The sequence below is a fragment of the Chiloscyllium punctatum genome, chromosome 25, assembly GCF_047496795.1.
Source record: "Chiloscyllium punctatum isolate Juve2018m chromosome 25, sChiPun1.3, whole genome shotgun sequence".
NCBI lineage: Eukaryota > Metazoa > Chordata > Chondrichthyes > Orectolobiformes > Hemiscylliidae > Chiloscyllium > Chiloscyllium punctatum.
Window position 1 is genome coordinate 43,133,529 of NC_092763.1, and position 16,173 is coordinate 43,149,701.

A 16,173-nucleotide genomic window follows, 5' to 3' on the forward strand; every position below is an offset into this window, starting at 1 on the left:
TTCCAACTCCTCCATGCCGACCAGATATCCTAAATTAATCTAGTCCCATTTGCCAGCATTTGGCCCATATCCCTCTTACCGTTTCCTATTCATATACCCACCCAGATGCCTTTTAAATGTTGTAATTGTACTAACCTTCCCCACTTCCTCTGACCACTGATTGCAAACATGCACCACCCTTGGCATGAAAAACGTTGTCCCTTAGGTCCCTTTCAAATCTTTCCCCCCTCACCTTCAACCTATGCCCTCTAGTTTTGGACTCCCAACCCTAGGGTAAACACCTTGTCTATTTATCCTATCCATGGCCTTTCATGTTGAGCTTTGGCTTTGACAGATGACAGAACATTCAGTCAAAAGATCTTGCAGCAAAGCCACAATATACTTTCAGCTAATGTCCATTCATATGAAGTTTTAGAAATCTGCTGGATAGCAATTAAAATGAGAAAACAATTGTTTCTTTCCTCCTCTCTAATGTAGGTGTGGAAATCATGTGGTGTAGACTGCTGTGCCCTGTATCCTTTCCCCTGAGTCAGGGGCTCTGGGTTCAAGTTCCAATCCAGTACTGACTTTATGGCTAAAGAAGTTCATGTGGAATTCATTGCCACGGAGTGCAGTGGAAGCCGGGACGCTAAATGTCTTCAAGGCCGAGATTGATAGGTTCTTGTTGTCTAGAGGAATTAAGGGCTACGGGGAGAGTGCTGGCAAGTGGAGCTGAAATGCGCATCAGCCATGATTGAATGGCGGAGTGGACTCGATGGGCCGAATGGCCTTACTTCCACTCCTATGTCTTATGGAAGTTGTGTTCTAAACTTGACAAAGAAGGTTCAGTGCTAACTTGTAAATCCTTTGAACACAGACACATGACAGGGAGAGGTTCCTGGTCAATGATATGATGGAAATAAATTGTAGCTCTGCCATGACTATCCAGTGCTCCAGAACTTGCATGTGAAATTTTATGGCACAGCAGCTCAATCCTCAAGTCGCCAGTTGGCTGAATGACCAGGGAGAATCACATTGGTGCTAACAATACAGGGTTTAATCCGTGTTTCAGCAGGAATGGACTTGAGACCTTCCTCCTTGTCCAATCCATGGGGGAGATTGCAGCACTGAGTCAGACATGCTCTCAGGTAGAGAACTCAAGAAGAAGAATCTGGTTTTACTGTGATCAATTACAAACTTTCTGCTGCCCTGCCTGAGATCAGTCAACAGAAAATTAAGTCAGGATGGCTCCAGTTAACTTTTCCAACAATTATCCAATTAGCATGGATGTTTATAATTTGAGGAAATTCAATGCAAAGCTACTTTGAAGTTAATCTATAAGCATAGGGCCAGGTTGTCAACTAGTTTTGTGGAAATGTCCTATATTATTAGATACTCACTGTGGACTTTGTAAAACATTGGGAATATCTCTGTCCAAATCAGCTACACACACAGAATGCCAGGTTAGCCATTTCATCAATAGGCTGGTGAGACTCTCAATTACGCTGCACTGTGGAGAAATAATACAAGGAAGATTAGCACAGTCATTGACTAACCTGCTGAAAGTGTATATATTTAAAAAGAAATCCTAAAAATTTCTATCTACTTTCATGGCTTTTATTGTGTTTTTCATAATGTTTTTCATAACTTTTACATAATGAGGCCTCTGAAACCTCAGCTTTCCTTAAGTCCACTTTGGCCGCTTCAGGCTTCAGTTCATCATTCTCTGTTATGTTCTTATTAAAATATGTCTTTCTACTTACCCATCTAAACTCCTTTCATTTTTCTTTTCTCAGATACTCTTTCCCCAAGTCCCCCACTGCATTCTTTTGCTGAACAGCCACCCAGCATCTTTGCTGGGAATTAATATCATTAATCTCCTTCCTTTCTAACTCACTCCTCTCCACTGCTGATTCTGTAGAATCTGTCAATGGATCAACTCTCAACCCTCTACACATTTCCCTGCAGAATGTCCATTAACTTGTCAACAAGCTTTTGCAATCTATAATGCAATATTCTTCAATATGTATATCAAAAGCTTAGTGCAATGACCCCTTTATCCTAACTTTTCATCTGGTTATATCTTCCAAGATTTTTATTCAGTCACTTTGTCAGTTTAGCACCTACTACGAAATCACACCACAGCCAATTTCACCCCCCTCCCAATTTCTGTCATTTATTCCTCAACATTTCATCTCAATTGAAGTCCTTCCCAACTAACGCCACAATAGATATTTTCTTACTTTACTGCTTCAGCCAATGACCAACATGATTCTCATTCTCAGCGATTCTATCCTGATCAAAATGTATCATACTCTCTCTCGGAATTCACAAAACTGTCGTCATCCCTACATCTCTACCTTCATGTAACTCCTCTAGCCAACTACTCCATTATCATATTCTTTTTCTGAAATCCAGTACAGAATTTGTAGAAATACCTTCCAATTACACATTACGAATACTGAAGCTATTATTTATAATCCCCACTATCATCTCTAGCCCCTTGCTAACTACATCTCTCTCCCTGGCAATTGTCTGAAACTAAACCAGACTGTTCATAACCCTGGTGTTACATTTGACCAAAAGATGAACTTCCAATCGCATACCTGTGCCAATGCTAAAAATGCCCATTTCCACCTCCATAAAATAACTAAATTAACAGCATTGAGTTGCAATCAGTTGTACATAGTCAAACAAAGCAACTGAAGCACACAGTAAAGTGCTCCATATGGCCAGGAGACAAAATTACTGAATTTGTTAAACGCATGGCTTAATTTCTAAGCTTTTATTTCTCAGTCCAGAAAAAGGCAAAACAAACCTCAATTTAATGTTTATTTTGACAAACCTGTTGCAATGCAGCACATGCTCAATTTTACACTGAAGTATATCAGTGTTGGGGAAAGTGATATTTTCATTTTAGCAAATGTTCCTGTTTAACTTGAGTAGCACAGCACTTTCCACCCAAAAGGACAATGCTGACAGCAACTTACATTTATACAGTGCCTTCATTGCAATGAAATAGCTTATGGTACTTCACAAGAGCATTATCAAAAATGCATGACAACAAGATATGACAACACTTCACCAAAAGCTTGGCCAAACAGACAGGTTTAAAGGCAGGTCTTAAAAGAGGAAATCAAGGTAAAGAGGCATAAGTAAGCGGAGGGTAGTTTAAAACTTAGGACTCTTTTGAGCTGACAGCATAGTCAACAACATTGAAACAATTAAAATTATCAGAAGAGGTTAGAACTAGAAGAGCAAAGATATCCTAAAGGGTTCTTGGGCTGGAGAAGATTACAAAATTATGGAGGGGCAAGGCCATGTAGGCAACAGAACAAGAATTTTAAAATCTGATGATTTTTCAATTAAGACATTGTTTAACTGGAAACAATAGAGGTCAGTAACCACTGGGGACAGGGGAATGACTCTCTGTGCAAATAATTATATTTGGTGGTAAAAGCTCCAATAATAAACAGAAAGGGTTGGAGAAACTCAGCAGGGCTGACAACATCTGTGAAGAGAGAAACAGAATTTATGTTTTCAGATACTTCTTTGGAACCCATTACATCAAATGCTTCGAGCTGAAGTTGCATGCAAATGCTTTGGCCTCGTCTTTTTAATTCATGTGCAGTGTTGCCCCATCGTTGAGGATTGGTATTTTTAGACTTTCCTCTCCCAATGAGTTGATAAATTGTCCACCACATTTCACAACTGGGTGTGGCTTGTTGTGGAGAGTCTGTTGGTTGTCAGATTGCTGAGCCCTGTCTCTTGCAAGCTGCTTCCAATGTTTAGAACGCAAGTATTCCCGCATTTTACTTTCACCAAGTTGACACCTTTAAGATATGCCTGGTATTGATCTCAACATGCTCTCCTGCACTCTGCTTTGAGTCAAAGTTGATCCACGAGCTTGATAGTTTAACATGGAGGAGAACTGATTCATCAGCAGAAAGAAAGAATTGAATAGTAATCAGCAGACTTTCTTGCAATGTTTGACTTGATGTTGTGAGATTTCATATGGACCAGAATTATGTTGAAGACTTCTAGGGCAACTCCCTTTCAACTGTATACCTCTCTGCTGACACCTCTGGTGGGTCTGTCCTGGGAGTGGGACAGGGCACTCAAAGATGGATATGTCAGTGTCATTGAAGGAACATAGAACAGTACAGCACAGAACAGGACCTTCAGCCCACGATGTTGTGCCGACCACTGATCCTCATGTATGCACCCTCAAATTTCTGTGACCATATGCATGTCCAGTAGTCTCTTAAATGTCCCCAATGACCTTGCTTCCACAACTGCTGCTGGCATCGCATTCCATGCTCTCACAACTGTGTGTAAAGAACTCACCTCTGATATCCCCTCTATACTTTCCTCCAACCAGCTTAAAACTATGACCCCTCCTGTTACTCATTTCTGCCCTGAGAAATAGTCTCTGGCTATCGACTCTATCTATGCCTCTCATTATCTTGTATACCTCAATTAGGTCCCCTCTCCACCTTCTTTTCTCCAATTAAAAAAGTCTGAGCTCAGTCAGCCTCTCTTCATAAGATAAGCCCTCCAGTCCAGGCAGCATCCTGGTAAACCTCCTCTGAACCCTCTCCAAAGCATCCACATCTTTCCTATAATAGGGCGACCAGAACTGGACGCAGTATTCCAAGTGCGGTCTAACCAAAGTTTTATAGAGTCTTAACAAGATCTCACGACTCTTAAACTCAATCCTCCTGTTAATGAAAGCCAAAATACCATATGCTTTCTTAACAACCCTGTCCACTTGGGTGGCCATTTTAAGGGATTGATGTACCTGCACACCAAGATCCCTGTTCCTCCGCAGTGCCAAGAATCCTATCCTTAATCCTGTACTCAGCTTTCAAATTTGATCTTTCAAAATGGATCACCTCGCATTTATCCAGGTTGAACTCCATCTGCCACCTCTCAGCCCATCTCTGCATCCTGTCAATGTCCCGCTGCAGCCTACAACAGCCCTCTATACTGTCAATGACACCTCCAACCTTTGTATCGTCTGCAAACTTGCTGACCCATCCTTCAATCCCCTCATCAAAGTCATTAATAAAAATTATAAACAGTAGAGGCCCAAGGACTGTGGAACACCACTCACCACTGACTTCCAGGCAGAATATTTTCCTTCTACTACCACTCGCTGTCTTCTGTTGGCCAGCCAATTCTGTATCCAGACAGCTAAGTTCCCCTGTATCCCATTCCTCCTGACCTTCTGAATGAGCCTACCATGGGGAACCTTATCAAATGCCTTGCTGAAGTCCATATACACCACAGCCACAGCTCGACCCTCATCAACTTTTCTAGGCACATCCTCAAAGAACTTGATGAGGTTTGTGAGGCATGACCTGCCCCTCACAAAGCCATGTTGACTGCATTTAAACAAGCCATGCTCTTCCAGATGGTCATAAATCCCATCCCTCAGAATCCTTTCTAACACCTTGCAGACGACAGACGTGAGACTTACTGGTCTGTAATTGCCAGGGATTTCCCTATTTCCTTTCTTGAAGAGAGGAATTACATTTGCCTTTCTCCAGTCCTCAGGTACGACTCCATTGGAGAGTGAGGATGCAAAGATCTTCGCAAGGGGCGAAGCAATTGCATTTCTCATTTCCCAAAGCAGCCGAGGACAAATCTGATCCGGGCCTGGCGACTTGTCAATCTTAATGTTTGACAAAATTTTCAGCACATCAGCTTCCTCTATCTCTATCCATTCCAGCATGCACACCTCCTCTTCAAAGGTTTCATTCACTACAAAGTTAGTTTCTTTCGTAAAGACAGCAGCAACAAACTCATTCAGGGATTCCCCTAACTCCTCAGACTCCACACACAAATTCTCTATGCTATCCCTGATCGGCCCTACTCTTTCTTTGACCATTCTTATTCCTCACAAGTGTAAAATGCCTTTGTGTTCTCCCTAATCCGTTCTGCCAAGCCTTTCTCGTGCCCCCTCCTGGCTCTCCTCAGACCATTTTTGAGCTCCTTCCTCACCTGTCTGTAATCCTCTAGAGCTGAGCTTGACCCTAGCTTCCTCCACCTTATGTAAGCTACCTTTTTCCTTTTGACGAGAAGCTCCACCGCTCTCGTCATCCAAGGTTCCTTTATCTTACCCCTTCTTGCCTGTCTCAGAGGGACATATTTATTTATCACTTGTAACAACTGTTCCTTAAACAGTCTCCACATGTCTATAGTGCCTTTACCATGGAACAATTGCTCCCAATCCATGCTTCCTAACTCATGTCTAATCGCATCATAGTTTCCTCTTCCCCAATTAAATATCCTCCTATTTTGCCTAATCCTCTCCTTCTCATATAATTCCATGAAAATGACTTTCAAGCTCTTGCCTGTCTAGTCTGTGTGGCAGTTGTCCAAATAGGTCTCTCCAAACAAGGGCAACTGTGAGAAACAACTGGTGAGGATTCTGGGAGAAGTCGATTCATTCAGTGAGTGAGAAGGGAATCACAGAGGATCTGATGCCCAACAGGAGGAAGGGCATCCAATAAAGGGCGACAGTGAGAAGCAGCTGGGGAGGAGTCTGGGAGAAGTTGGTCCTCTCACCACATCTAAGGAGATTACAGAGGACCTGGTGCCAAAGAGTCACAGAATCCCGACAGTACAGAAACACTGACTCTCCGAAGAGTAACCCACCCAGACCCATTCCTCTATCCTATTATCTTATATTTACCCCTGACTAATGCAACTAATCTACACATCCCTGAACACTATGGGCAATTTAGCATGGCCAATTCACTAAACCTGCACATCTTTGGATTGTGGGAGGAAACTGGATCACCCGGAGGAAACCCACGCAGACAAGGGGAGAATGTGCAAACTCTACAGTGTCCTGAGGTTAGAATCCAACCTGAGTCCCTGATGCTGTGAGGCAACCGTGCTAACCATTGAACCACCATGCCCCACCCTTGGTCAAGCCCCAAATATTCCTCTCTCTATACGCCTTGAACCAAAACAAAAGGAGCTGACTGAAAATGTATTTGTGACTTAGAAACAACAGAGCTTAAGCAGTGTGCATCATCTTGACCTGTAAAGATGGTAGGACCTCTGTAAAAGCTGATGATGATATTTGGCTTGTAAATGATAGGTGGTTTTCAATGTACAAGACATCCAGGTTGTCACATTTGCATGAAGTGCCAAAGAGTAGCAGTCTTTGAACAATATGTGGTTGATTCAGAGTAGTAACTTTCCTCAATGCACTCCACACAAGTTTAGAGGTTTCTGGAATAGCCATACCAGATATTGGGGGAGCATTTGTATGGCAGATGAGAGGGTGATCATTCGTCAAAAGGAAAGGAGATAGGTAGAGGGTCAGACAGAAGGCTTGTTGGGAAACAAACAAGACTCATGGTTGGTGTGTTGCCTCCCAGGTGCCAGGGTCCGTGATGTCTCGGATTGTGTCTTTGGGGTCCTGAAGGAAGAGGGTGACCAGCCCCAAGTTGTGGTCCACATAGGTTCCAACAACATAGGTAGGAAGAGGAATAGGGATGTAAGGCAGAATTTCAGGGAGCTAGGGTGGAAGCTGAGAGCTTGAACAAACAGAACTGTTATTTCTGGTTTGTCACCCATGCCACGTGATAGCAAGGCAAAGAATAGGGAGAGATATCAGCTGAACACATGGCTGCAGGGATGGTGCAGGAGGGAGGGTTTCAGGTACTTGGATAATTGGGGCTCATTCTGGGGAAGTGGGACCTCCACAAACAGGATGGTCTTCACTTGAACCAGAGGGGTACGAATATCCCGGGTGAGAAATTTGTTGGTGATATTCGGATGGATTTAAACGAGCTCAGCAGGAGGATGGGAACCTGAAGTGTAGTTCCAGTGCACATGAGGATGAGAGTAGGGAGGACATGGACAAGATTTCATGGTCACAGGAATGTGTTGGCAGACAGCAAGCTGGCTTGAAGTGTGTCTACTTCAACACCAGAAATATCCGAAACAAGCCTCCAGGGTGGAGGCTTCCTGCCTCTATTCCCGATGAAGGGCTTTTGCCCGAAATGTCGATTTTCCTGCTCCTCGGATGCTTCCTGACTTGCTGTGCTTTTCCAGCACCACTCTGATCTAAACAATATAAAGGTGGCTGAAAGAACTTTTGACAAGGTAGTATGGACTGAGGTTAGAAACAGGAGACGAGTGGTCACACTGCTGAGAGTTTTTTTATAGGCCTCCGCAGAGTTCCAGGGAGGTGGAGGCGAGAATCGGCAAAATGATTCTGGGTAGGAGTGAAAGGAATAAGGTGGTCATTATGGGGGACTTTAACTTCCCCAACATTGACTGGACATGCTTTCACTCTGGTACATCGGATGGATCAGTTTTAGTCCAATGTGTGCAGGAGGATTTTCTGACACAGTATGTCGAAGGGCCGACAAGAGGGGAGGCCACACTGGATCTGATGCTTGGAAATGAACCAGGCCAGGGGTTTGATTTAGTGGTAGGTGAGCACTTTGGAGAGAGTGACCATAATTCAGTTACGTCTAGTTTAGCGATGGAAAGGGATAGGTACATGCCACAGGGCAAGAGTTATTGATGGGGCAAGGGCAATTATAATATGATTAGGCCAGACTTAGGTTGCATAGAATGGGGTAGCAAAATGTAAGGGATGGGGACAATCGAAACATGGAGCTGGTTTAAGGAACAGATATTGCATGTCCTTGATAGGCATGTCAAGGCTGAGGGATGACCTTATAGAGGTTTATAAAATCATGAGGGTATGGATAGATAAATGGACAGTCTTTTCCCTGGGGTTGGGGAGTCCAGAACTAGAAGGCATAGATTTAGGTTGAGAGGGGAAAGATATAAAAAAGACATAAGGGGCAACTTTTTCACACAGAGGGTGGTACATGTATGGAATGAACTGCCAGAGGAAGTGGTGGAGCTGGAAAAGCACAGCAGTTCAGGCAGCATCCGAGGACCAGGTTGCCCGCACCAATCAACCCCACCACCCTGTGGCCCAACATTTCAACTCCCCATCCCACTCTGCCAATCACAAGGAGGTCCTGGGCCTCCTTCACCACCGCTCTCTCACCACCTGATGCCTGGAGGAAGAACGCCTCATCTTCTGCCTCGGAACACTCCAACCCCAGGGCATCAATGTGGACTTCAACAGTTTCCTCATTTCCCCTTCCCCCACCTCACCCCAGTTCCAAACTTCCAGCTCAGCACTGTCCCCATGACTTGTCCTACCTGCCTATCTTCCTTTCCACCTATCCACTCCACCCTCCTCCCTGATCTATCACCTCCATTCCCACCCCCATTCACCTATTGTACTCTATGCTACTTTCTGCCCACCCCCATCCTCCTTTCATTTATCTCTCCACCCTGCAGGCACTCTGCCTCCATTCCTGAGAAGGGTTTTTGCCCAAAACGTCAATTTTCTTGCTCCTCGGATGCTGCCTGAACTGCTGTGCTTTTCCAGCAGCACCCTAATCTAGACTCTCGTTTCCAGCATCTGCAGTCACTGTTTTTACCTAGAGGAAGTGGTGGAGGCTAGTACAATTGCAACATTTAAAAGGCATCTGGATGGGTATATGAATAGGAAGGGTTTGGAGGAATATGGGCCAGGTGCTGGCAGGTGAAACTAGATTGGGTTGGGATATCTCGTCGGCATGGACAAGTTGGACCGGAGAGTCTGTTTCCCTGCTGTACATCTCTATGACTCTATGACCCTGTCAGGTAGGGAGAAAGTGATACGGTAAGAGAACCATGGTTTATGACAGAAGTTCTCATGAAGCGGAAGGAGGCGGCTTATGTGATGATGAGACAAGGTGGTTCAGATGAGGCGATGGAGAGTTACAGATTAGCTAGGAAGGATTTAAAGAGAGAGAGTTAAGAAGAGCAAAGAGGGAACATGAGCAGTCTTTCGCAGGTAGAATAAAGGAAAACCCTAAAGCTTTCTATAGGTATGTGAGGAATAAAAGGATGACTAGGGTAGGAATAGGGCCAGTCAAATACAGAAGTGAGAAGTTCTGTGTGGACCCTGTGGAGATCGGAGAGGTGCCAAATGAATATTTCTCATTGGTTTTCACTCAGGAAAAGGAGAATATTGTAGAGGAGGAGAATGAGATAAGAGATATTAGACTAGAAAGGATTGAGGTTGGTAAGGAAGAGAAGAACAAACAAAATTTACAGCCCAGGAACAGGCCCTTCGGCCCTCCAAATCTGAGCCGCTCCAAATCAACTGTCTAAACCTGTCGCCCAATTCCTAAGCATCTGTATCCCACTGCTCCCCACCTACTCATGCATCTGTCCAGACGCATCTTAAATGAATCTACCGTGCCTGCCTCTACCACCTCTGCTGGCAACGTGTTCCAAACGCCCACCACCCTCTGTGTGAAGTACTTGCCGCGTGTATCCCCTTTAAACTTTCCACCTCTCACCTTGAAAGAGTGTCCTCTTGTTATTGAAGCGGTGTTATCAATTCTAGAAGGAGTGAAAGTAGACAAACCCCCTGGGCTGGATGGGATTTATCAGAGGATTCTCTGGGAAGCTAGGAGGAGATGGCAGAGCCTTTGGCTTTCATATTTGAGTTGTCATTGTCTACAGGTTTAGTACCAGAGGACTGGAGAATTGCAAATGTGTGCCCTTGTTCAAGAAGGGCAGTGGAGGTCACCCAAGTAATTATAGACCAGTAAGCCTTATGTCTGCTGTAGGAAAGGTTTTGGAAAGGATTATAAGAGATAACATTTATAATCATCTTGCAAGCAACAATTTGATTCAAGATAGTCAACATGGTTTCGTCAAGGGCAGGTCTTGTCTCGCAAATCTCATTGAGTTTTTTGAGAAGTTGACCAAGCATGTGGATGAGGGTAGAGCAGTTGACATGGTGTACATGGACTTCAGAAAAGCCTTCAATAAGGTTCCACATGATAGGCTGTTGGAGAAAATGCAGAGGCATGGGATTGAGGGTGATTTAGCAGTTTGGATTAGAAACTGGCTTTCTGAAAGAAGGTAGCGAGTGGTGGTTGATGGAAAATATTCAACCTGGAGTCCAGTTACTAGTGGTGTGCCACAAGGATCTGTTCTGGGACCACTGCTGTTTGTCACTTTTAGAAATGAGTTAGATACAGGTATAGGTGGATGGATTAGCAAGTTTGCAGATAACACTAAAGTCAGTGGAATAGTGGATAGTGTGGAAAAATGTTGCAGGTTGCAGGGGGACTTGGATAAACTACAGAATTGGGCTGAGAGGTGGCAAATGGAGCTCAGTGCAGCTAAATGCGAGGTGATGCACTTTGGGAAGAATAACAGGAAGGCAGAATTTTTGATAGTGTGGATGTGCAGAGGGATCCTGGAGTCCATGTACATAGATCCCTGAAAGTTGCCACCCAGGTTGATAGTGCTGTTAAGAAGGCATATGGTGCGTTAGGTTTTATGGTAGAGAGATTGAGTTCCGGAACTGTAATGTCATGCTGCAACTATACAAAATGCGAATGTGGCCGCACTTGGAATATTGTGTAGAGTTCTGGTCGCCCAATTACAGCAAGGATGTGGAAGCATTGGAAAAGATGCAGATGAGATTTACCAGGATGTTGCCTGGTCTGGAGGAAAGGCTGAAAGACTTGGATCTGTTCTCATTGGAAAGAAGAAGGCTAAGAGGGGATTTGATAGAGACATAGAAGATGATCAGACAATTAGATAGGGTAGACAGTGAATATCTTTTTCCTAGGATAATGCGAGTGGGCGTAACTACAAATTGAAGGGTGATATATTTAAGACAGATGTCAGAGGCAAGTACTTTACTCAGAGTGGTATAGGCGTGGAATGCCCTGCCTTCCAATGTCATTAACTCAGCCATATCAGGGAGATTTAAACGATCCTTGGATAAACACATGGATGATGATGGGATAGCGTAGGGGGATGAGCTTATGTTAGTTCACAGGCCAGCGCAACATCGAGGGCCAAAAGGCCTGTTCTGTGCTGTATTGTTCTATGTTCAATGAGACAGCAAGACCAGGAAATTCAGTACTCCTTGAAGCTGTCTTACAGGTATGAAATTTTAGATGCCTATTTAGTGAGCTACACGACTTAATAGAAGGTGGATGACTCAAGGGAAACTGCGACCCAAGGTTATTTTGGGAAGAGAGAGAGGTTGATAGGCAAATTAGAAAAGTCGCAGTAGTGGTGATTCAATAGGTCAAGAGATTAGACTGTCTAATTTGTAGCCAAGTTTGTGACTCCTATACAGTCTTTTGTCTCGAGTGCAAAGGCTTGGGACAAAATGGCTGGATAAACATCTGGAAAGGGAGGGTAAGCAACCAGTGCTTCTGGTTCACATGGGTACTGTGGGTGGCACGGTGGCACAGTGGTTAGCACTGCTGCCTCACAGCGCCAGAGACCTGGGTTCAATTCCCACCTCAGGCGACTGACAGTATGGAGTTTGCACATCCTGCCAGTGTCTGCGTGGGTGCTCCGGTTTTCTCCCACAGTCCAAAAATGTGCAAGTGAGGTGAATTGGCCATGCTAAATTGCCCACAGTGTTAGGTGAAGGGATAAATGTAGGGGAATGGGCCTGGGTGGGTTGTGCTTTGGTGGGTCAATGTGGACTTGTTGGGCCGAAGGGCCTGTTTCCATACTGTAAGTAATCTAATCTAACCTAGGGATGGATAGCATGGAGGACTTGCACAATCAGTTTCAAGAGTTAGGGAGTAGGTTGAAACACAGGACCTAGAGAGAAGTAATCTCAGAAATGCTGTGATACAAGTTGCACCATTTATGCTAAAGCATATCAGGAAGGTAAATCATGGCTTGAGAGGTGATGGAAAAGGGAAGGGTTCAGATTTTTGGGACACTGGGTTACTTTTGGGAAAGGTTAAAGCGGTTCAGAAGGGATGGGCTTTACCTGACAGGATAGAACTAATGTCCTGCCTAAGGAAGTACATAGTGCAGTGGGACTGGATTTAAACTTGTAAAGCATTGGGGTTGGTTGACTAATGAGCCTAATTTTGGAAGCACCAGGGAAGGTGAAAGAGAGATGGGGAATTGGAAAATGAAATGAGGGAAAGCTTGATTGTTGACAATGAACAAGGAAATGGTTGCCTTTCAGTGGGCAAGGAAGAAATAAGGGCAGGGTTAAATTGTATGGATAAAAATCCACAATATCATGAACAAAATTGAAGAACTGTTAGCAGAAATTGCTCTCGGGGAATATGACAGAAGGTATATGACATATGGTAGCATTGACAGAAATGTGGCTCAAGCCAGACAGGACTGGATACTTGACATTTCAGGTTATGTGGCTTTTAGTAAAAACAGTATTATTGCCCTTGAATGGGATGCATTTCCTGAATTAGAATTCTGGAAGTGAAAAACATTAAAGGAAGCAGTGACCTTGATTGGGAATTTATTATTGACCTTCATATAGTAGGGAAGAATTAAAAGAGATCATTTGAAGGCAGATTATGAAAACCTGATGAAAAATTAGGTTGTGTTAGTTGGTATTTTCAATTACCCTAGTGTAGATTAAGAAAAAGATAGAGTGTGAGGAACGGAGGAGGAGACATTCCTTCAATGCGTGCAGGATAACTTGATAGAGAACGTAACTTTATATATAAACTGAAAGAAAAACAAGTTAATTTTGACAGTCGACATGGCTTTGTCAAGGGCAGGTCAAATGTGCAAATTGATTTAAGTTATTTGATGAGGTGGGATGAGGGTAGTGCTGTGGATGTTGTATATTTGGACATTCAGAAAGCATTGGACACTGTGCCATATGGCAGGTGGCTTAAAAAATTAATACTGTTTGGGATTGATGTGTCCGTGGCAGTAACTTTGTATGTGAGCATTTCTCAGATTGGAGATGAGTTGAAATCTTTCCCAGGGTTTGGTGTTGGGAGGCTTGTTTTTTGAGTTTGATAAATGATTTGGAGATGAATATTTGAGGACAAAAATCCCTAAATTTGCAGGGATTCTCACCTAGGGTAAATAGTGAATTGTGAAGATAATGCTGAGCGACTTCAGAGGGCCATTGACAAAACTGGCCAAATGGCAGACACTTGGCAGATGAATTTCAATGCAGACGAACGCAAGGTAATGCATTTTGGTAGGACAAACACAGACAATATATGCTCAATGGTACAACTCTGAGTTAAATACAGGAGTATAGGAACTTGGAGCTCACACACATAATTCTCTGAAGGTGGCCAGGCAAGTTGAAATAGTCGTAGAGGTGAACATCAGACCCTCCAGTCCTACTTGTCTGTGTGACCTCAATTAATCTAGTTAAAAATCACATGATGCCACGTTATAGTGCAACAGGTTTATTTGAAAGTACTTCCAAGTAAACCTGTTGGACTATATCCTGGTATTGTGATTTTTAACTTTGTTCTTCCTAGTCCAACACCAGCACCACCACATCATAAATTAATCTAGTCGCATTTGCCAGCATTTGGCCCATATACAGTGGTGACCCCGGAATCCGAACGCCCTACTGTTCAAACAAATTGGAATTCGAACAATTATTTTGAGAAAATTTAGCCCTAAAATTCAAACACATTTTCAGAATCCGAACACCACGTACCATTCAGGTCGCACATTGTTTGTTCAGTTCGTCCTGGGAAGTAGTCGTGAAAGCATCTCTCGTGTGTCCATCACGAGTATACCTCGTGTTTTCACCTTGATTTGTGCTTTTTTTTTAATTATCACCCTTGTGCATTTACCATGGCACTCAAGAAGAGCAGTGAAGCAAATAAGTGCATTGACCATTAGCACTCCTCACTAAGGTAAATGAACATGTTAGTACATTTATTTCTTGCTTTTATTATTATTACTTGATATTTAAGTCATTTACTCATCTTACTTTACCTTAACCATGTGCATTTGCAGTTAAAAATGTCTTGAAAATATCTTTTTTTGGGTCCAGAAACAGATTAATTCATTTTCCATTATTTCTTATGGGGAAAATAGTTTCGGAATCCGAACTTTTTGCAATCCGAACAGCCTCTTGGAACGAATTAAAGTCGGATTCCGAGGCACCACTGTACCCGTTAAGAAAGCTTATAGGATCCTTAGGTTTATAAAGAGAGGCATACAGTACTAAAACAAAAAAGTGATGCTGCACCTCCAAAAATCATTGGTCAAATCCCATTGGAGTATGGTGTTCAGTTCTGGGTACTTAAATAAAGTAAGGGTGTTAAAGCCCCAGAGTGAGTGCAAAAGAGATTTACTGGAATGATACCAGGAATAAGGGATCTCAAATACAAGGCAAGATTCGAGAAACTGAGTTCATTCTCCTTGGCGCAGAGAAGATTAAGAGGTGACCTTATAAGGTGTTCAAAATTATGAATTTCTTTTTAAGAGTAAAGAGAGGATATTCTCTTTCTGTGAGTAGAATATCCAGCACTAACTAGGAATCTCAATTTCAAGATCTAGCAAGGGAGCTAGAACGAGATCAGAACCTTTTCACTCAGTTTTTAGAGCTTGTAACATGCTGCCTGGGAGAGTGGTGATCGCAGTTCACGGATTCCATACGTGGTTTCAAAAGAGAGCTGAATATATATCTGAAAGTTATCAATTTAAAGGACTACGGAGATAGGGCTGGAGAATGGGACCAAATGGGTAGGTCTTTCAACAACTGGTACAACATGATGTAGAATGATCTCCTTTTTGTACAGCAAAATTCCATGATTCTAAGCCCTTAGAATATCAGTTTGGTGGGCATTGCAAAGTTGACAGGGTTGGGATAGTCATTGTTGTTTCCAGAATTTTGGTTGATGCTGTGTGGTCAGTCCTGTTTCATTCCTTTTAGGAGTTGTGTCTAACCACTTACCAAGTCTAAGTTGCTTATTTTGCAGTTATAGCTCATTTAAGAGTCAACAACATTGCTTTAAATTTGCAGTCACACATAGGCCAGACCAGGTAAGGATAGAAGATTGTTTTTCTCAAAGTCATTGTGAACTAACTGTCTTTATTCAACAATCAAAAATAGTGTCATAGTTACCATTACGCCAGCTTTTAGATCCAGATCTTATTAAGTAAATTCAAATTTCACCAGCTACCATAGGGAGAATTCATACCAATGTCCCCAAAGCATTGGCCTTGGTGTATGGATGATGTCGTGACAATACCATACCACTGGGGGAAGCGATATTATCAGTCAATTATTAATCCAGAAAACAAGAATAATGGTCTGGGAACCTGGGTTTGAATCCTGACATGACAGATGGTGGAACT

At 43.1% G+C, this 16,173-nt stretch overlaps 1 protein-coding gene across 3 annotated transcripts in view; it reads right to left on the bottom strand.

Annotated features, from left to right (window-relative positions):
- cenpi (centromere protein I) overlaps positions 1–16,173 on the bottom strand; it is a 117,458-nt gene that overhangs the window by 20,176 nt on the left and 81,109 nt on the right. For all 3 annotated transcript variants that reach the window (XM_072595155.1, XM_072595156.1, XM_072595157.1), the window contains one exon: positions 1,380–1,489. In XM_072595155.1, coding sequence (XP_072451256.1) covers positions 1,380–1,489 — 110 coding nt within the window. The remainder of the gene's footprint in view (positions 1–1,379; positions 1,490–16,173) is intronic.